Below are 22,544 nucleotides of genomic sequence, written 5' to 3' on the forward strand. Positions count from 1 at the left end.
TTGACTATTTGCGATGCGTGATCCTGGAAATGAAAGTTGGTCTACGAGCTTGACCATTCTTCCTTCGTGCGGAAAACACATGACTCTAAAGAGTGAGGACACTATCGCCTCCATGCAATATATATAGTCTCGTCCAAGGAGTAAGTTATAAACCAAGGGTCCCTGGATGACCATGATGTTCATATGAACTGTCTTCCCTTTCAATGTAACTGGAACATTGGGGAGAATCCCTAACGGGTGACTGGTTCCTTTATCAAAACCTGATAGATTTCTCATCTCAGGTAAAAGCGCCGGGCAACCCAGTGCTTTCCAAGCAATAGAGGAAAGGATACTCACAGATGCCCCTTCATCAATGATAGTTCCAGCCATCACCATTCTGTAGATTTGGACGATGATTCTGAATGGGATACTGGCTGGTAACCGGGGTCTGCCTAGTTGATTCCAATCAAAGGATACAACTAGGTTGCTTGTTGGTGGGACCGAATACACGGCCGGATACGACCCTGACGATGTTCCTTCCTGCGATAAAGGAATGGGCGCATTGCCCTAATGCTCATTAGAGTCTGTGTTGATGAAAAGAATCTGGATGGTGTCATCCTTATTCTCTTCAGTGAGGGTGTCATTCGAAGATGAATCTTCAACGACGGTGTCATTCGAGGATGAAACCTCTGAAGGAAGAACCGGGTCAACTGCCGTTTCGACCTTTAGACTTTCGTCTGGTCTGGATTCAGTAGGTTCATTCTCAATGACGGACACTTCAGCTGACCACTTGAGCGGGCCAGCTGGATTTTCAACTATCGAGGGATTAGGCACGAGTTTTTGGTATCCAGGAGGAAGTCGTAACGGTGATACCGGACGATCTTCCAAAAATCTCTTCGCCTCATCTAAGAATGGACATCGGTGGATGGCGTGATCGCCTTCACACAACATACAGGATGATCTTGGTCTCCCTTTTCATCCTTCACTCTCGCTAGTTGATGGACTGCAATCAACATGACTACCAGAGGTTGATGCTACCGGATTGTGCAACCTGGGGGACCAGTCCCTTAGTATCCGGGGAATACAAGGACAATCACGATGGAAGTGGGTCCCTTTGCAAATGACACATGGCGATTTAGGCCCGGTCGGTGCAGTGTGTGGATTTTTGTCAGATGTCTTTTGCTTGCCCCCAGTCGCCTTTGCCATAGGCCCCTTCTGCTTCTTTTCTCTCTTCTTCTTTTCCTTCTTCTCCATGGGAGGCTGACTTCTGCCGACTCTACCCTGCGAAGATGAAGGATCAGAGGAAGAATTGTAAGAGGTGGAAGGCTGGTGGGTAGCTCGAGACTGGTCTGACTGTTGATTCGACTGCTCAGGATTAGTGGCGATTTGAACTACATTAGTTGAAAAGAGCCATACAGGTAGGCCAATTGTCAATCCTGGAAGTGACAATGTGGCCATATGAGGCGCACCAACATCTCCCCAAGAGGAGAAGGGATTGGGACTTCCACCAAGGTGACTTCCTTGGTTGGTGGGCTCCATACTTTTCAACTGAAAGATCAACGTGGGAATAACAGGTGATTATGTTCCGATTAAAATAAATTTTATTAACGACGCTTTAGACACAACTTTGCTTTTTCATGTTTTAAGAGTCGAGAAAAAGCTAAAGATGACTCTAGTCTCCTTCGATGTTTTAACGAGCCCGAAGTGACTAATGCTCGGATGGACTTTTTCAGTTATAGAGTTTGAAAAAGGCCAAAAGAAACTACTCTGGAGTTCTAGGCAGAGGGTGTGCCAAACTTTTCGCGAAACCACAGAATACGTTTTACGGTACGGGTGGTCGATCTTCGTGAATGCTGTGTTCACTGCATCGCGATCAGTAGGGCGGCTGACACGGCTTCCTATGGATAAAGGCTTTGTTCCTATAGGGGTCTCCCAATATATACGCGACGGTACGTGGGAGCACAAGTCCGTATTAGTGCCACCGACTCTCAGGAGGAATCACCCACCTTCGTAGAGATCGACAGTCACTACGTTTAATGACGCCGGAACACGTCTCTACCTAGACCTCTATGTGTTTGCGTTATGTTTCAAAGCGTTGTTATGTAAATTGAATTTATTTTAATGTTGATCTTGCTTAGCAGTTTGCCTTTAAGGATCACCACGAGATGTATGTAACAAATTCCTGAATGCAGTCTAAGATGAGAAGCAAACTTTTCAATCTTTCAACTTTGAAAATCTTAACTACTGAGGAGAAGAAAGACAAATCTTTTCACACAGATCATAGAGCACACACTAATGCAAAATTTCCTAAATCAGCATGCAAACAGTCAAATGCAAAATGCACAATGCATGTATTTTCTTTTCCCTTTCTTAATGTTGATGTATTACAAAAAGAAAGTTGTTATATAACTTTGATTTCGATTTAAAGCGAAAGTAAACAAGCTAGTCCAAAATCAAAAGACACCTTAAGATTTACTTGTTTAATCACTGGAAATACATGAAATCAAACCATAATGACGAAAGTAAAAAGACTAATCAGCTATGGACAGCAAACAAGCTAACTCTTTAGACCAGCAAAATGCCTAACACAGGTTCAGATCTAAGAGGCCAAAGCAAGACTAGTTTACTTTCGTTATGGGAAATTGTAAATGATGTAAGAAATACAAAAGAACAAGTACAATTTCGTTATATAACAGAGGCGGAATGATGGCAAGTAAGGTTGGTTTCAGAACAGGTACAAGACTGGTAACTGGCTGCAAAATCTATAGTGAAAACAGGCAAGAAAAAGGGAGGAAACCCCAAATGCACAAGGCAAATTTGGGCCAACGCAGGTGCTGCACAGCCAGTCTGGCTCTCAGCGCAGGTAGCCCCTTCGGGACCTGCGTTGCAAAGCAGGTAGCCTGTGTACTACCTGCTTTGGAAAACGAAAGTTTCGTTTTCACAGTTCCCGGGTCACAATTTTCTCAAAAATTCACAGTTTTTGCTCAAATCAGAAGCTATCAGTCAAGCACACACTAAGGGATGACAAGGAAGATGAAAAGCTATCACTAAGAGCTTACAAGGATCCTTGTAGATCAGCTCTTCAAATCATGAACATGCTCATAAATGAGCTAAAGTAGCTGCCCTCTACTTCGCTTTTGATATAGTCAAAAGCTTTTCGATTTGGTACTCTTTTGTTCAGGAAATGAATAGCAAAATACTACAAACAATCAAACAGATACGATCCCCAGCGGCGTCGCCAGTTTGTTGTAGGGAAAAGTATCTGATTCGGATGACCCTATCCCACTCTAAGGGTGATAGTACCTTAGCAACAACTGTAAAGAAAACTACTTAAGGTTTACTTCTTTATGAAAGCAAGAGAGAATGAAGAAATGCACTAACCATTGTCTTGCGCTTAATGTCGAATCCAAACTCTTCTCTTTGCTTGCTTGCTCCCAGCTCCTTGCTCTTTTGCTGGCCCAGCTACAATGAGATCCTGCAAAATAACAAAGAAGGAAACTACAAGAAGCATGCAATCATAACTGATTCAAGGATTAGCATAAATCAAATATACAATTATCACAATACATCATTGAAACAAGTGCATATAGAAGAACCTCAATAGCTTTTATTAATGGAAGAAGTAAAGTTCTGAGAGTGTTACAACCATTGAAGGCCCCAATCCAGCAACACCTCCCAGCAGAAAGAATTTCTCCTCTTCACCTCCTTCAAGCAATCACCCAATAGCTCTATAGTGAAATCAACAGCATATCATTACTTTGCACAAAATTCCAGCCTCCTGAGCTCATAGGAGAGAGCTCAATATATAGATGAATTGAGAAAGGATGAGTCAGCTTGCAACTGATGTGTAGCTGCCTTGTGTCCTCTCTCTCTTCAATTGATCTTCAGTTCTTGAGTCCACTTGGAGAACCTTGCTTCCACTTGGAGAAACAGAGCCTCTGACTCATCACAAGGCGAAATCCCTGATCCAAGTGTCATTTTTGGAAGATTCCAGAGCAATGACTCAGTGTGCCACTTGTCCCATCTCGCTCAGCGCAGGTGGCCTTTGTTCTACCTGCTTTGCAACGCAGGTACACCATGGAGGAGTTGAGTTTCAGCGCAGAAGCCTAGTGGAGCACCTGCTTTGATTTCAGGATTGCTTGTTTTTGAGTGTTTTCAGGTGGAGAACTGATCTGAGAGCTGTTGGTTTGCTGACCTTGTTCCTCTAGGGGTAGGAACATCATGTTTAGGGACTTTGGATCCCTTGGATTATTGACAATTCATGCCTGATGCTGCAAGGCACAAAATTGTCTATAACAGATGTTCATTTCAGTTATTATGGCTAAGGAAATTGGCAAAGGCAATGACAAAGGCTCTGGAAAGGCAAAGAAGCATTATTTGGAATTTTATTTATGAAAATAATGGAAATTAGGAGAAAAATAAGGTGAAAGGTCACATGTTGCATGTGAGGAGGAAAATGAAGGAAAATAATGGAAATTGAAGAAAATAGAGGCCTCATTGATAAAAAGGCTTCCAAGGATTAGTGAGCAAGCTTGGTCAGTGTAATATTTTGACAGGTTTTGGTGGAGATCTCTTCTATTATCTCTCTCTCATACTCTTGAACACTTAGAGTTTTCTTGGAGCACCCTTGGAGGAGTGTGGCATGCTTGGTGTTTTGGAGAAAGAAGGAAAAAGAAGAGCAGGAAAGTGCAAGAGGATATCAGGATCAACAACTACAATGGGTTTTTCTTGCAGGTATCAAGTTGCATGTATGTTTTCATCACTATTTTGGCATGCATGGCATAGGCATGTTGTTTATTGGTCATGATCTGTCACTGGAATGAAGGATTTCCTAGATTGATAGTATATTTTCCTAGCCTTGACATTTCCTGAATAACCATGGTGTTGTGGGTTTATTTCTTTGTTTTCTGGTTGGTTCTCATGTTTCCTTTAGCTTGGGTTGAGTTACTAGTTCCTGGACCCTTGGTTGGAAAAATGCTTTGGAGCCCTGTAACAACTTGGGTTGAGTTACTAGTCCTAGAGCCTTGGTTGGACAAACGCTCTCGAGCCCTTGGTGGGTTGAGTTACTAGTCCTGGAGCCTTGGTTGGACAAATGATCTAGAGGCCGATGATATTTGTGGATTGAGTTACTAGTCCTGGAGCCTTATTTGGAACAAATGCTCTGGAGCCCTGGAAGGCTTGGGTAGAGACCAATATGGTGATGGTTTTATAATGTTCGACTGTGAGGTGGAACCATTGTTTGATGGGTTGAGGTGGTTTGGCCTCTGGAAGCCCTGGATGGTTTTAATTGATTTGTTTTATGAGATCCCACATTCATGCTTGGAATATGGCATGAGGGTGATTAGATGAAGAGAGACTTGGCTCAACCAATCTACAGTTGGGTGGAACGTGGTAGTCCCATACTGGGTTGGATTTTGCATCATTAATATGAGGTTATTTCTCCTTATTAATTCATGAGTATTTTACTGGTATATATATGGATTATATGGCTATTGTTTCCTTGGTATTTATGTGGTTAATATGTTGGTCATAACCATGTATTGTGACAGTGATGATGTATGGTTGTCCTCATGTCTTGATCTTTAAATGAATGGATAATGTATCTATGACCTAATAGATGATAATGTAATTAATGATATAAGGGAACAATTCTTCTTAGCGATTCTTAGATAAGTATGGGACCCCTATGCTCAAATCTGTTGTTTGAACTTGTAGATTACATATTTGTGACATGTTTGACGAAATGCCTGTCATGGCTAGTAGGGGTCTAGTTGAGTCCTTGTTCAATTAATTGCATTTGTATCATTTTTCTGTCGTTATATTTTAGTTCTAAAAGTGTCATTGAGTTCTGGGAAGTGACCTAGGCTCTGGGACTAAAAAAGTGGCTCAAATCCTAGAGACACAGGCACATCAGTAGGCAAAAAAGTTACTAGACACATGCATACCCATGTTGTGGGAGCATCTACAGCCTCCTGGATGCATCCGAGAGTATAATGGTTTAAAAACTTAGTGGAACCCATGGTCTGGTTACCTGAGAGGTTGGGATGGTTCCTGGGATTCTTGTCGTTGATGTGGAAGGTTTGTACGATGTGTTTCTATTGGTTCCACTTCCTTAACGTGACATAGGAGGTCAAATCATATCATAGTAACTTCTCGTAACATGTTTACCCTGGTTGGCCAGTTACTTGGGCAGAGGTGGGAGGAGGGGGTTACAAGATCATCATGTAATTTTGAAGTTAACTCAATGAAATAAAAATTAATTTAATTAAATAGTTAATTAAATTAGTTGGTTAAATCGCCACATATACTGAGATCTTGTTGTTCACATATAATTTGAAATTTCAATTGGACACATCAATAGTGATAATGAGAGATTGCTTTAACACATATATTGTGAACAAAAGCATAATTCCATTCTACTTTAAGAAAATAAACAGATAAAGGATAATATTACCTGATACATCATGGATTTTCTCATCATAGAAAGGAAATGGTTTAGCTTGATATTAAGAGAAACCTTAATTACAGTAACGCAACTTAAGCTTCCTCTTACAAAAATTCAAAATCTCGTCTTTGTCTAAGAGAGGGAATTTATAGTTTCTTAATAAAAGATAAATATATAAGACCTAATAACAACTTCAAGTGGTCTTAAACATAAGTAAATACAAGGAACATATTTGGAATTAGTTACAACAAATTGCCTATGCTTGGGAGGAAGATTGTCCTTCGATGTGTTGTTGCAACTCATAGATATCAATTAGATTCTTCAGTTCAGGTGGAGATTTTGGTTGAATCCGCATATGACTCGTGAAGATGACATCTCTCAATGTTGGAAGCATTTGTGTAGTACTATTCGATAGTCATCAAAGCTTCAACCACCAATTGTGTGGTTTTACCAAGAAATTCCAATGACTCTCTAAGTTAATCTTAGTCAATTGATCAATAATCTCGACCCTTTTCTTGGAACATTCTTGCCACATCTTAGTCACAAGTTTGATTTCATGTAAAGTTGCCTCGTGAAAAATCAGAAGGAGATTAGATTGGATTAAATTATCACTGGATACCTCAATGATATTGCTTGAAATGTCTCACGCCTAATAAATTGTTGCTTCTATGTGCTTTATACGAATCTCCCATTCTATGAAAACAATTTCTTTATGGGCCTCTTCGATTTTAGGAATATTGGTTGATCTTCCTTCCTCACTTTCCTGTCAGGTTAAGAAAACATAAATCTTCTCCTCTATATCTTCAAAGTAGTTTTTCATATCTGATAGTTGATCTACCAGAGACTCTATTGTCTTGCATTGATCAGGAATAATTGTCAATTTCTAGCAAAAGACTATTTGTTGCTGAGCAAGAAGGGTGTTTAACCCTTTAGCCTCTTTCTTGAATTATGCCAATTCTAGATTGACATTAAGATGTTTAATCCTTCTATGTAGCTCCTAAATCTATGTATCTTTGGCCTTTGTATCTGCATCAAACTAGACTCTGAGATAATCAAATATGTTCTGAAGCTCTGTCACCTGTGACTGCGAGTGCTCTGCTATGTTTTTCTTTTCTTCTTCAATACTTTGTTCTAACAGTGAAATGTTTTCCTCTTTCTCCTTGAACAGTTGTTGTACTTCTCCAGCTTTTTCAATAGTGGTTGAGGCATAAACACCTATAAATTGAGTAAGCCTACTCAATTCCTTTGTAGGAGTTGTTGTGGAGCCTTTCCATAATACTTCAAAAGATGCATTACCAGGGACTAATGCTTGGGATTAATCGAGATTTCTCTTCTTTCTATCCCTCTTTACTACAAATTTGTGCTGAGGGTTGTAGAAAATGTTCAATGGAGGAATCTTCTCAATCTTTAAAACAACTTCAAAAGAAGGAAATACTGGTATAATTTCTACATTCTTTTCATCCAAAGGCTTCTTAGGAACCTTCATTGTTTTAGGAGTTTGTTCATGATTCTTGAGGGTGTCTTGAACCTTCATTTGTTGAGTAGTCTTAACATCTTAAGACTCATCACTCTTGGAATTTAAAGATTGATTGTATTCTTCCCAAATTTCTTCTAGCCTAGCATCAAGCACAAATCCTCTTACCTAAGAAGAAGAAGAGGAAACTGCTACTTTAGGTCCAGAAGGATAAACTGACTTGTGTAGAATCAATAACTTTAGCATCATCATGAACAATTTTCTTGCAAGGAACCTACAATGAATCCATAGGAAGTTTCGCTATCCTGGAGGATCTATATTGCATAAACTGATTCATTTCTTCAAGGTTCAATTGTTGCTCTTCTCTTTGTGCCACCAACGAATAAGAAGACACCCTTTCAGATAAATCATCAAACTTATCAGGCTTATGAACAAATTGTATGATACTTGATGCAACTGTGATATTTTTAACCACGTGATGGGAATCATATTGTCTATTAGGTATAGTAGGAAAACCAAGATCTTGAATAGTCTTTATTTCAATTTGTGCATGCTTATAATTATCTAAACCAAATATACCAAATTGAGTTGGGAAAGAAGGCCACATCATTTTGTTGGATTCCTTCAGGACTTTGGAAATACCATTACCCACAGTTTGATAGGCCATCTCCCTACTTAGAAGTTTATCTGGGATGAACAATAGTAAAACATGAGGGTTTTCTAAAATTCTATATACCATTATATAGGTAAAACATTATTCACCAAACCAATTCCCTACTCAAAGAAGATTAGATTGAGATTTTGGAGACATCTGAGGTGCCTTTGTATCAAAGATAACCTGATAGGTTGGTAATATGACCCCATGGCATATTTGATAGAAATGTTGATGATATTTTGAGTCCCATAAATATAATGATAAACGTGAATGGGAGTCGAGTATTGGAGAGTCCATTTTCAACCCATAGATGAAAAATCCATAGAAAAACATAAAGCATCCTTAATATAGGCACTCATATTAATAGGAGGGATTATATTTTCAGAAACTTTGTGTTTACTCCTATAGGTTAAAATATGGGAAGTTAAGTTGTCTGAAGGTATAGTGGCCTAATCAAATATAACCCTTCTGAATCTCCATCCATTAGAGGTACGCATTGATCATGAAATTTTTGTACATTAGGAAGTGCATGAAGCCTACATGTCATAGCGGAAATTTGAGAATAAGGACAAATGAGAGAGTCTAAAACATACTTACCACTCTCTTTTCTTTTGTGCTTGTTTGAATCCTTTCTCCAACCTTTAACTGGCTCTGATGCATGTCCATTCTCTTTAAGAAATGCCTCAATATACTCCTTGTCATATTTTCATTGTGGTTCAGGTAGATGATACATTTTACTTAAATCCTCATTGGTAAAATACCCAATGAGTGTGTGCTTGTTTGTAATAATCTGCCTATCACCAACACTTAGATTATCCATGACCCATTAAACCATATTGATATAGGGAAGAAGTCTTGGTATGGCTACAATTGCGTGTAGAAAAGAATTTTCTACATTGCATAAATTTGTATTTGAAACCAGGGTAGAATCATTAGCGGTCATTTTTCTATGAGTAACCCTTGGTCCTTCATCTTCGAAGAATTCATACATTGTTCCCATGAAGAATGCACAGAATATCTAGTGCAAACTATATCAAAAAATAGTCCCAGCATAGTAGTCTTTTCTTTGATATTTTCAATTGAAGGAGCAGCGGATTGTTGTTGTGCAGCAACTTTCTTCTTGCCCTTTCCTGCCTTTGACATCTCTTCATTATTCCAGGAATCAAAGCTTGGCTGTATAGAAAATACAAAGATCATTGGAACACTCTCTTTAGCCGAGACTTAGCGCAAATAGTCCAATTGAAAATATAAATATTTTCCTTTTAAGAAAATCTTCACAATATCAAGGCGAAATGAATGAAGGAATTCAGAAATTCAAGAACCATAAATCCACATTATCAAACTTTATGTGCACAAGTGAGGAATCACATGGGATTACTATGTCATCTCATAGAAGGAATTATATCAGAGGATTATGTTGAAGAGTTACGATAAACTAAACTTCCAATATGAAAAGGTTCCGATATAACAACAATCATGAAGAATATCAAATGAAAAGCTCCGATGAAAGAGGTGAGAGGTATATTGGGAAAATTATATCAGGGGTTTCAATGAAATACTTTCGATAGGAAAAGCTCCGATAGAAAAGTCCTGATGGAAATATTAAGGGTTTTAATAGGAAATCAGAGATGCAAGATATCAGAGATATAAGATATCAGAGATGCAATATGATAGAACTTCCAATATGAAATGTGACGATATAATTAAACAATAGTGTGGGGCCGACATGAGATTATAATATTATTTTATGTAAAAGCACACAAGCCTTTTATAAATAAAAACCTTTTATATGACTCTTTCAATAAAGCAAGCATCGGGGAGAAACTTTATCAGAGAGGAGCTTTATTGTAGCAATATTTAAAAGAAAGTTATGATATACTAGAATTTTGATATGAAATCTTCCGATATAGCTTTAACTTCGGGAGTAGGGCCCATCGGAGCTTTTGTTTCTTGTAACATGTTTTAAATTGTAACTCTGATATGTGAAGTTTCGATAAGGAAATGACTTCAAGTATATTAAACTTCATAACAAATTCGAATATGCTCCAAATCTATTAAAACCAAAAACTTTATTAAAAGAAAATAAAATATAAAAAATAAAGGGTCCCCATTATTTATTTACAACTAAGTATAAAATGGGGGCTTGTTGAATGCTACAACAGGTAGTAACATTGAAAATTTCACTTTTATGAGTTTTCCACTAACTTTGACTTATGGTTGGTATATATATGATGTTATACACTATCTCTCTATAATTGGATATACTTATGTTGCAATTCCATTCCACATTAATTCTCTTCTTCTAAATTATATTTGTGAACATTAGCATTGGGTGTGTGTTGTGAATAATCCCACATGAATAACAATTGATAGATCATAAAGATGTTTTATAAAGCATCATACACCAAAATATTTGTTAATCCAGATATTGGATTTGCAATGTAATTCCTTGGGTTGATGTGAGAACATATCTGTAACACCCTCCTCCCACATCCACCCAAGTAACTATGCCAACCGGGGAAAACATGGGACAAGAGGCTACTATGATCATTTTTGACCTCCTATGTGACCTTAAGGAAGTGGAATCGACAGAAAATCACCCAAAGTCATCCAACCTCATCAGCAGAACCCTCAAGAGACAAGGCAGCCACTTAGACAACCTGTCCCTGGGTCCCATTGATGTTCTAGACCTCTGAGGCCATAGTTGTTCTCATGCTATGGGCAAGGGAGAGACCAGAGACCTAAATTCACTCTCATAGGCCTACATGCCAGTGGCTATGGACCAAACTTGCCAGTTCTATGCCAATGACCTCGAGATTTAAGCCACTTTTTCAAGCCCAGAGCCCAAGCCACTTCCCAGAATGGAATGAAAGCTTGAAATCAATAAAAGTGCAGGGAAACAATGATGCAAAAGAAATAAGCTCAACAAGACCTTAACCAGACCCCTACTAGCCATGACAGGAATTTCATCAAACATATCATCGACATGTAACTTATAGGTGTAAACAACATAATTAAGTGTAGGGATCTCATACTTGTCTAAGAATCGCTATAAACCATTGTTCCCTTATGTCATTTTCTGCATATTCATCTATTAGGTCACAGACACATTATCCATTCATATACAAGTAAAAACATATTGAGAGACATACATAGTTATAGTGATAAAATGTGCATATAACCAACATAATAGGAACATAAATACAATAAACATATCAGCCATCAAAATCCATATATACACCAATAAATTTACACATGAAAATCAATGGAATGAATTTCTCATTAATCAATGCAATGAACTAACTGGTGATGGGACTACCACGTTCCACCCGACCATAGATTGGCTGAGCCAAGTCTCTCTTCAGCCAATCACCCCCGTGCCATATTCCAAGCATGCATGTGGGATATATAGAACACATCAAAACACCAATCAATGTGGATGCCACCGGAGTTCTCCGCCTACACCGTGAGGAATTTGAGTGCCTCCTAGTCTCTTAGGCTTTACCGTGCATCCGCAGTCCGATCCAGGGATCACTAGGCCCTACACTAAGACATACTCTCCAGGATTTACCATGCATTCCATCCCAGAATCACTAGGCCCAATGGAGAGAAAATCCACCTCTTGGATTTACTGTATATCCTGCCATTCACCGACAAGGATTTCTAGGCCCACTGAGGCACACAATCTGGATTTATCGCAATCCATAATCTAGTTCAGCGGTTACTAGGCCAGTGGCTTCATTTATCCTTGGTGCAGTTTAGGGACCAATACACCATGTGTTTGTCAATTCGAAGATCCATCCCACTCAACTTAAAATCCAATCCGGCCATCCCACATAAACCGAATGAGAGAACCCATCTCATCAAAGCTATTAGGAAATGGCAAGGCTAGGCTGAAAATACTGTCACACCTGGAAAAACCCATGCCATGGTAGAAAAGAAACACATTCAATCCCATGCATGCCAAATCTAGCAAGGAAAATACACATGCAAGTCAATACCTGCAATGAAGCCTGTTGTAGCTACTTGATCATGTCTTTCCCTTCTTGATCTTTTCTTCCTCTTGCCTTCTTTGCCTTTCTTGCTCCAATGCCAAAGTGCTCCAAGAAAACTCTAAGTGTCCAAGAGTATGAGAGAGAGAGAGAGAATAATGAAAGAGCTCCAAAGCTAAACTGACAAAAGGTTGATCTGACAAAAGGTTACTAACTGATCCTCACAAGCCTTTTTATGAATGAGGCCTCTATTTTCTTCATTTTCTATTATTTTCCTTCATTTTCCTTCTCACATGCAACCTGTGACCTTTCACCTCCTTTTTCTCCTAATTTCCATTATTTTCATAAATAATTGTGCCAAAATGCCATTTTTCCTTTCCAAAGCCTTAGCCATTGCCTTTTGCCAATTTCCTTAGCCATAAACAACCAAGTGAACACCCCCTAGGATGTCTTGCCCAACATTCAGCTTGGAATAAGTGTCTCAGTCATCCGTGGTTATTGTTTTTAACTTTTATTACATGGAAATTTCACCAGGGCTATTACAATATCCCTCACTTTGGTATTAACATCACTTGTGGTTTCAATGTTATGTCTTATAGGTCATCTTTGGATTGTGGTTGTTAAATATGTGAAGTCATGGGTTATTTTGCTACAATGTTATATCCATATGTGATATTTCATTGCAAATTATGTTTCCTTCTCTAAATTTTGTGTACATGTGTGTATTAGTATTGTTATTGGATGCAAATGTTGTGAATCCTCTAACATTTATAGTAATTGTGAGGCAAGAGTGGTTTATAGGACATCACCTACATCAAAAGCTTTTTCAATCCAAATCATAGCTTTGTGGTGCAAATCCTTGGGTTGGTGTGATAGTAGGCTCCTCCACTCTACTTCATGGTTGTTGCCATACTTCATGGATTACCTTTTGTTTTTAGTTTTTATCTATATGGTGTTATAGGACATCTTGCTACAATCACACCTTGATGCATTTTAGTTATTATTTATATTCATGATGTCACAATGTTTTGTTATAGTGACATATACCTATGTTGTATTTCATTCCTCTAATATTCATGTTATTCATGTTCTTAATTGCGCACATGTTAACATCATTGTTATGAAATATCTCATATTGTCCATCCTTAGTTCAACACTAATATCATTGAAAATTTCGATATCATATTTTGTGGATCATCCTTGACTTATGGTTATTACCATACGATGTTCAATCTATCTTACTTGAGTGGTATATCCAAATATCAAATTATAAATTATGTGTATATTTATTTATTATATAATGTTCAATCTATCTTACTATAGTGATATATCCAAACATTGAGGTCATAAATTATATGTGTCTCTTCCAATGTAAAGGATTCGTGAACATCACTATCTTATTTACATTTATATGTTCTAAATGCTTCCATATGTCTAAGGATTGTAAGATAAACTCAACTTCTAAAACATTACACATAACAAACATTACTAGATTGAAAATTAACTCTCAAATACAAAATTTTGGATGAATAGAATGTGAATATGGATATACTTCAAATATGTTTACTTTGACCATGTTGATATTTAATTTTACATTAAAGAATTTATGGCTTAATTAGCTTTGAAATTTAAAATTTTGGATGTATTAAATGTGAATATGTAATATATACACTATTTTGAATATAATTAAATAAGATGATTAACATAGTCACCTTTGATTATGTTGATATTTAGTTTTACATTAAAATATAATTGCTATGGGGTGAGTCATAAGTTATTTAAAAATAATTGAGCAAATGGAAGAGAGTAGATAGCCACCTAAGATGTAAATGGGGTATTTGCTTGAACATATGTCCCATAAACAGTAAAGAGATAAAAACGTTTGTTATGGTAAGTTCTACAAACATACTTGGGATAAGGAGCTAGGAAAAAAGAAAAACTACTATATTGAAGTGTTTAATCCCACTCATAGTCATCAACCAAAACCATACATAGAGGCCAATATCTATTTGAGAGCCAAAATTCTTATTTCTCACTTAAGGACTAATTCTCATAAACTCCGTTGTGAAACACGACACTAGAAAAGGCCAAAAGAAATGTGGGACGAAATAGTATGCATTTTTTGTTCTCCGGGAAAAGTGGAAACAAAAAAGCATTTCATTTTAGAATGTGAGGCCTTCAAAGACAACATGGAAAGTTATGCAGATATGTTGGCAACTAGCTCTTGGGATAATCTATTTAGGGAGGAGTTTGTCGAGAAGTTGGGAGCATTTATTGTGAAGCTTCACAAAAATACATCAAGCAGATGGAGAAGCAATATGTCCCATAGGCTATTCTTTAGCCTCATGGGCATTAAAACAATTTCTTTCTTTCTATGGTTTATCCTTGTCTTTATAGATGGGACTAAATATGAGAAAGGTGCAATTTAAAGTTTAATTATTTTATGGTTTGGGTTTTTTGGGTTTGAATTTAGTGATACAATTTTGAGTGAGATTGTAATTTTTTGTTATTTAAATTACATTTTTGAATATATGAGGTCACAAGTTCGTCTCAGAAATCTTTTTCGTGGGCATTTTTTTTCAAATACTCTGATTACATGAGTGTTTGAATTTTTTTGATGGTGGAAATGGATTCAGCACCATCAAAAACTCTTAGGTGCCCAAAATCTTGAAGCTTCATAGCTGTAACCCAGATTCAAAAATTTCGTTAAAGTTTTGCTAAAGTCAAACTGAAATTTTCACTATTTTTTAACCAAAATTGTGGTATCGTTAAACTACTCTTATAAAAAATTCAACACTTTGAAAACTTCTTTACATACATTACACATCTTAAAATCACAATTCCAACAAATTTCTACCAAATTTTAGACATAATTAACTAAAAATATATAATAAAAAAATCAAAATTAGAAAAATATAACCAATTATCAAAAATGTGCTTAAAATCAGCCAGGCCTGGATTCACTCCCGATGACTTCGTTTTCATACGGTTCACATGAATGGATAAAGAGCACTTAAGCCGCCCTTCTCATCGATTCATTTTTAACTAAATATTCACCTCCATTTCAGTGGCAAAAATCTCAACCCGAGAATCTCGACCGCCAAAATCTTCCCCAAAAACCAATGTAAAATGCAATTTAGGAATATCATACTGTTTCCGAATCGACCCGCATCGATGAAACTGTGATTCGAATCGCGGACCACTGCACTTTCGACGATTTCTACGGAGGTTGCCAAAATTAGAGCCATTGAGTGCCGAGTATATTTCTCCCATTAACAGAGCTAAATCCTCTGATGGAACGGGGCTGGCGGGTGCGGGCGGACCAGTGTATTGACTCTGGTTAATTAACACGCACATATTTGTCCCGAATCCCAACTGTCCTCAAGAAAAAGGAGAACAGGGTATTTATCAAGGCGTTGTGATTGGTCTGCAGGAATTTGGCAAAATAATTTTTTGGTCCAGTTGTGGTTTATTGTTATTTAAAATTTGTTTTAAAATGCATAAATAAATTTAGTTTAATAAATTGTATAGAATTTTCAAATCAAATGTGTGATTTGAAAATTTTTCTTTTTATTTTGTATTTTAAGTCATAACCACACAGTGAATTTTATAATTTCAACAAATTCTTTTCCATGTTTCATTTCTCCACTAATAATCTTACAAATCAAATTTTTCATTCCATTAAATTATTTTCTACCTTAAAGCAAAATCTCACAATTCAACTTTCTGATTCTACTCAATATTATAATTCCAACAAATTTTTAATTTTTTACCAGAGATCTTTTTCGCGGATCAAATTTGTGATTCCAACAAAATCTCATAGATCAACATTATGATTACAACATTATGATTATAAGAGAGTAACGGTCGTTTAATCGTACATGACATCGATAAATAGGACTGAAACAACTTTTGCATATATGGTCGTTCAGTCCAATTCTCATCCTTGGAAATTCTCCATTTCTACAGCGAGGCTTCCCATTCAGTAACGGTCGCTTAATCGTACAGGACATCGAGAAATAGGAGGGCTGAAACAGCTTATGCATATACGCTCTTTCAGACCAATTTTCATCCTTCCTCTGGCTACCCATTACACTGTTTACAGTATCCTGCAAGCCCAACTGATAAAAAAGGGTTATCCCGGCCTGAATTCCAGGTGGGTGCTCCCTCGCAGCCCCCCCTTTCTTTGCAAAAATTGTTATGGAATAAATTTACGTTCCTATTTTATTTTATCAGTGAGCAAAGCATTTTTTGGCTGGCTTGCCTTAAGATCAGCCTAGTTAGGAAGCAGAGCATTCTTTCATTCTAGCATTTCATTAATATTGGGCATTCAACATTGGGGCTGGCCTGCCTTTGCTCAGCCTAATTCGAAAAAGAAAATAAAAAGAAACCAAAGAAAGCTTTTCTTCTTCTACAGAATTATTTCCTTGATCTGAAGCTTTGTTCGAGAAAATTCCCAGAATGCAGGCAGCCCGTTTGCTGAAAATTCTAAGAAATTGGCGAAAGTGGTCGCTGGGGTACGAAGAGATTGGACTCTCCCCTTCTTCAGTTAGAACAGGGAACAGAGGAATGGAAAGAAATGCAGTGACCGTTGTGGTGGGAAAAGAAAAAGAGATCTTCAAGGTGGAGCGTCATATTCTGGACTGTGGATTTTTTCGGCCCCTGATGGAGCAGGCCGGTGTTGGTAGGATTTCTACAAAGGATGAATGCAGGAAAAAATCATGTGGTGATTTCATTTTCTTGGACTGTGATGCTATCCTCTTTGGCCACGTGCTTTGGCTTCTGCACAACGACGACCCTTGCCTTCGTGATCTAAATCTGGAGATTCTCATGGAATTTTACTCCCAGGAAGAGTGCACCGTCCATCCATAGTAGCCTTGGGGAAGTAGTAATGGATTGGACAGATCATGTTTCATGTCAAAGTTGCTACCCGCAAGAACCCAAGTGCGGAATTGGATAACTAGAACTTCTGGTTCATATTATCATCATCTGATTACTGGTAGTGGAATATCTGTCCTTTCTTTTAAAATCTGATCTTCTCGTATAGAGTTTTGCAGCATAATTAGCATATTGGCAGAACGAAGTGTACTGCCTTTCGCATATTTTCTTTTGCCGCAGGAACTCTCATGTACAATTGTTTTAATTATTTCAGAAAACAGAATGTCAATTGAGTTTTACAGGTTATTTTTTATCTAGTTCGTTTATAATTAAATAGGGATTTATTGAAATTACAAGTTTAAGTTGTGAATTTTTCATAAGTTTAGTGTTTTAAAGTGTTGAATCTATATAGCGATCAAAAACTAAATTTAAACAACAAAATCAAAATTTCACCAACAAAAATTCGCCAAAATTCGGGAAAAACAAAAACTTCAATATGTAAAATGTTTAGACAACACTTAATTAATTTTATTTTTGATATATTTAATACAATAATCTTCTATTTTTTATATGTTTGGGGATGAAAATCTAATCATAATTATGGAATTATATTAAAAATTAATATAATTAGAAAATCTGGTTGTTGAATCCACTTATAATTGAAAATGTCATTCACCCAGTTATGTTTGTATACGTTGTTGGCAAATTAAAGGTTGATCAATTACTCATAAAATAGATGATCCTAAATCTGACATATTAGTGAATTCAATTAGTTTTTGATGATAATTTAAAATCAATTTTGTTGAATGGCATTTTATTTTGGTTGAGTAAATTGTTAATATGAAAGATTAGACAAGTATTTACTGAGATTTTGTTCAAAGTTTTGTAATCAACGCATAAACACTATGATCTATATTTTATTTTTTTCCTGGGCCAATGCAATTGGACTCTTACACGTGAGGAGATTGATTGCATGCGACCCCTCTATATTAGCACTAACTTGGAACTTAATCTTTTCATTTTTTGGTACAAAATGTATATAGTAATCCATTTGGGTAGAGGGGTGCTTGATGTCAAATCAATTGCATGATTTTCTTAATAGTGCAAAGATACTCTTATTAGTGAGAGAATGATGTCTATGTACTCTTAGACCACTTGGTCTACATGTCTTTGTTGTATAAATAGACTGCTTGCCTTTATTGTATAGAGGGACTTCTAAGAAAGGCTTTGGTAGCTGCAATTGTCTTCTTTTCTTCTCATGGCTGAACCATGAACATGACAAACCTCCAAATTTGATATGGTATTTACATACACTACTTAACAACAATTAGAGAGATTGTGGTAGTTAGGGCTACCTATGGTATCTCATAGAGTTGACCTTCCAAAATGATAATAATAATCTGAAACCTAGAGGGGTAACAATGTGACGCTTCCACATATATGGATGTGCAAACAAAACATCATGAACTTTAGGTATGGTTGTCACACAATACCTTTTCTTTGAAGGGATTATTGAAATGGGATAAGTGGCATTGTAAGCTAACATGGACATGTTATCCCTATATTAGCCAACCAATGGTGTATGGTTGAGGGTGAGTTTGGTTGTTTGTAGCATCATCTTCTTAACAACTCTTAGTAGAGCTAATAGGTTCTTTGGTTACCACTACATAAGTGAAATGAAAAATATTTCCCTTCACCCCCATTTATAAATAAAGAGACAAATTTCCTCCCTAGCCTCCTCTTGTTTCCCTACTAAACCTGTACAATATCAAGACCAATAACACTTGGTTTTTTACCAATGATTTGTTTTCCATTATCAATGGTCTTTGGTATGATCAAGGACTCAAGGTACAATAAGAGATTGGGGCATTACTCTTAACTAATAAATATTGTCAGGGATGACTTTCATCATTGTTGTATCATGGAATTTTATGAATGAAAGACCATTTCCCTATGTCCTTTGATTTTTGTTTTTGTTCTTTGCATGTGACTTTAACTTGATTTTCTTAAGGTTGGTTACCTTATTTTGTCCCTTGTTGAATTTGGTTTCTATCTCCAACTCCTACTTACTCTTAATCTAAGGAAATTTTCACCAATCTTGAAAAAATAATAGTAAGATTTTCATATTGAACAATTGTCTGTAAACTGGATTGCTTAATGGATGTATTTTTGTGGGTCATTATGGTATTTGAAATTAAGAGTATCTTAGAGTCCTAGATACTAAGTTTTGCAAGCAAGGTATGGAATCCATTTATTTACTTGTGCATAATTTAGTAGCTGCCCTAGCGCAACATCATTTATGTCCTATAATAGTCATGATAGTTTCTAATAGGGTACTAACTTCTGGAGGACATCAATAAAATCCCCTCGAAGTATGTTCTATCTCATACATTATAGAATCACCTCTAAAATTTTGTGCATAATGAATCCTACTAATGCTTAACATGAGTTGAAAAACTTTAGGAATGTGAAAAACTTTGAATGTTGGAAAAAATAAGAATAAATAAATAACCCTCTAACTAGTCTAACCATGTTGCCAAAGCATTTGTGTCAATACTTCCTTTAAACATAATGATGTGAACGTTTACTTGTATATTTAATGGCGTCATTCCTCCAAAATCACTACTTGTTGAAGCCACCTATATCATTGTGGGGAGTCATCAAAGGATCTGAGTGAATGATCCATCATCTTGGTCTTATTATTGGATCAACAACTTGATAAGATCTTTTACTCCATTATCATTCTTTGAGCCTATGATATTAGGTTGCTTAGGCTAATGAGAAAGGTTGTATGAATGCACAATTAACCCAAGGCATAACCTCCTTTATCATAACCTTGTTGGGTGACATACCCAAAAAAATGACATAAAGCAAATTGCTGTTATACCATTGATTCAAATTCAACTAAAAATAAAATGAAAGAATATGAATGTTAAAAAATCCCAAGATAGAGGGAAAAGCAATGTACATTATGGAAACAATGGTAAAACACAATATTCATATACAATGGTAGAAATTTTGTGTCATATAAATGATTGTGCTCATTTGCAAAAATCTCTTAATAAAGAGGTGACAAACTCATTTGATTATAATATGAAGGAGAAAACTTAGAGTGCAAAAATCTAAATATGGGAACCTTAACCCTAAGATTTAAGGTAGTGAAAAAGAGAGTCATGAAATATTAAGGGTTTAAGGTAGTGAAAAAAGAGTCATGAAATATTAAGGGTTTAAGCCTTAAGGTAGTTTCATAAGCATAAATTAGTTTTATAAACATGGGTTTGAGTGTTTATTAAATTATGGTAATTATTTTTACTAGAAAAATAAAAAATTGGGTGAGAATTATATTTGTATCACACAAAGTCGATTCTAATCATTACAACTATAACCCCTAGATATAACTACATTATCCCAAATACAATATATGAATTTACACTTGATTTTTTTTTAATAAAATACCTCATTACTCACATAATTGTACATAACATAAACTTACCAAATAAATAAACCCTGAAAAAGCATTATTATAAAATTCTTTAAATAAAAATAAAATATTATTTAAACTCTAATACCTCAAATTGAGATTTTATCATATGATATGAGCAATTTTATAAAATAAAATCTAACCATGTTCTGTAAACATAATTTAATTTTGTTAGGTTACAAACAATAAAAATAGGATAATTAAATTTGTTGTGTGATATGGAGACATGGTGCCCTCATAAAGGGTAATATAATTTTGTCGTATATGAAAGGACAAATTTTATGAAACAGAATCTAATGATGTTCCTTAAACGTAAATTTAAGAATATGATAACATAATCCAAGCACGTTCTCCCACGTAATCTTGTTGGAATACAAACAATGAAGTACGACTTATTACAAGTGTAATGAGCACAGTTCTAATTGACTTTTTTGAACATTTACTTTACATATTGAATACAAACCATAAGTGAAAAAGAGGATAACAACAGTCTACACCATATTATTTTTTTTTTCCCTGAATATGATTTTTTTTGGGGCAATACAAACAATAATGTATGAAATAACAAGCAAAGTACAAAGTATATGATATGGGTAGAGCCTTTTCTCTGAAGTTAGGTAATGGATAGTTAGGCAAAGTATATACTATGGGTAAGGTCTTTTCTTACATTTTGCAATACAAATAATAAAGTTAACAAGCTAAGTATATATTATGGGTAAGGCCCTTTCTTTGAAGTTAGGCAACATATATTCTTATGAGTCCATTGAGATGGTTATTGGTAAGTATAATGTTGGTTGATGACTTTCTTATGAGTCCATTGAGATGGTTATTGGTAAGTATAATGTTGGTTGATGACTAAGCTTTAAAGAGCTGGGCAAAAGTTATTAATTAATTAGGATACTAATTTGAGTGTTGTGTTGTTATTATTGCTTCTTTTTTTTTTAATAGAAATTGCATGAAGGCATGTGTAATGGATATGTTGTTTTTAGTTTATGGGTGTAATGGGTAGTAGTGTCTTGGTGTGTGAGTATAACATTTTAGTTTATGGGTAACAATTTTTTGTTCAATTTAATGCACACCACAATGTCTGTTGGGTCCCTATAATACTAGTGATTACCCCATTACTATTGTAGTTATACCCTTTATTTATATTGTTGTGCCCCCATTACCCCCATATTGTTATTAATGTGCCCATAGAATCCCTCTATTGTTATTTTTGTGGCTTTATATTATTATTGTTAGGTCGGCTGGATTATATTGTGACTCCATAGACTCCTATATATAGAAAGGAGGTTTTGTCATTTGAATCATCCAAGAATTGTTCATTTATGTAATGTAAAGGAGGTTGGCCCCTCGAAGAGGCTGAATTCTAAGGCGTGGATCTCTCTTTTCTATCTTTTTGTGAGCTGGTTTCATAACATTTGGTATCAGAGCTTTGGATTCTAGGGTTTCGCTGCTCCAAACAGGTCATCGTGGCATTTTCGCTATAACTTTTTTTCTGTGACGTTTCAGAAGTCACAAGAAAAACCCATTTGAGAAGAAATTGCGCTGAACCTTGGGTCCGAATTGCAGAGCTTTTCGCATGATATTTTCGGAGATATGATCTCAGGAATTTGGTCTTTTTGCAGACTCCTGAATTA

General features: G+C 36.1%; 1 protein-coding gene across 1 annotated transcript; it reads left to right on the top strand.

Annotated features, from left to right (window-relative positions):
• The first annotated feature begins 17,006 nt into the window (after positions 1-17,006).
• Positions 17,007-17,417, top strand: LOC149249322 (uncharacterized). Its single transcript, XM_089452674.1, has one exon. The coding sequence runs from the start codon at positions 17,007-17,009 to the stop codon at positions 17,415-17,417; it is 411 nt and encodes a 136-aa protein (XP_089308800.1).
• Positions 17,418-22,544: the final 5,127 nt, after the last annotated feature.

This window comes from Pinus tabuliformis, chromosome 7, assembly GCF_031772625.1.
Source record: "Pinus tabuliformis cultivar Carrire ecotype Pingquan chromosome 7, CPIR1, whole genome shotgun sequence".
NCBI classification, from domain to species: domain Eukaryota; kingdom Viridiplantae; phylum Streptophyta; class Pinopsida; order Pinales; family Pinaceae; genus Pinus; species Pinus tabuliformis.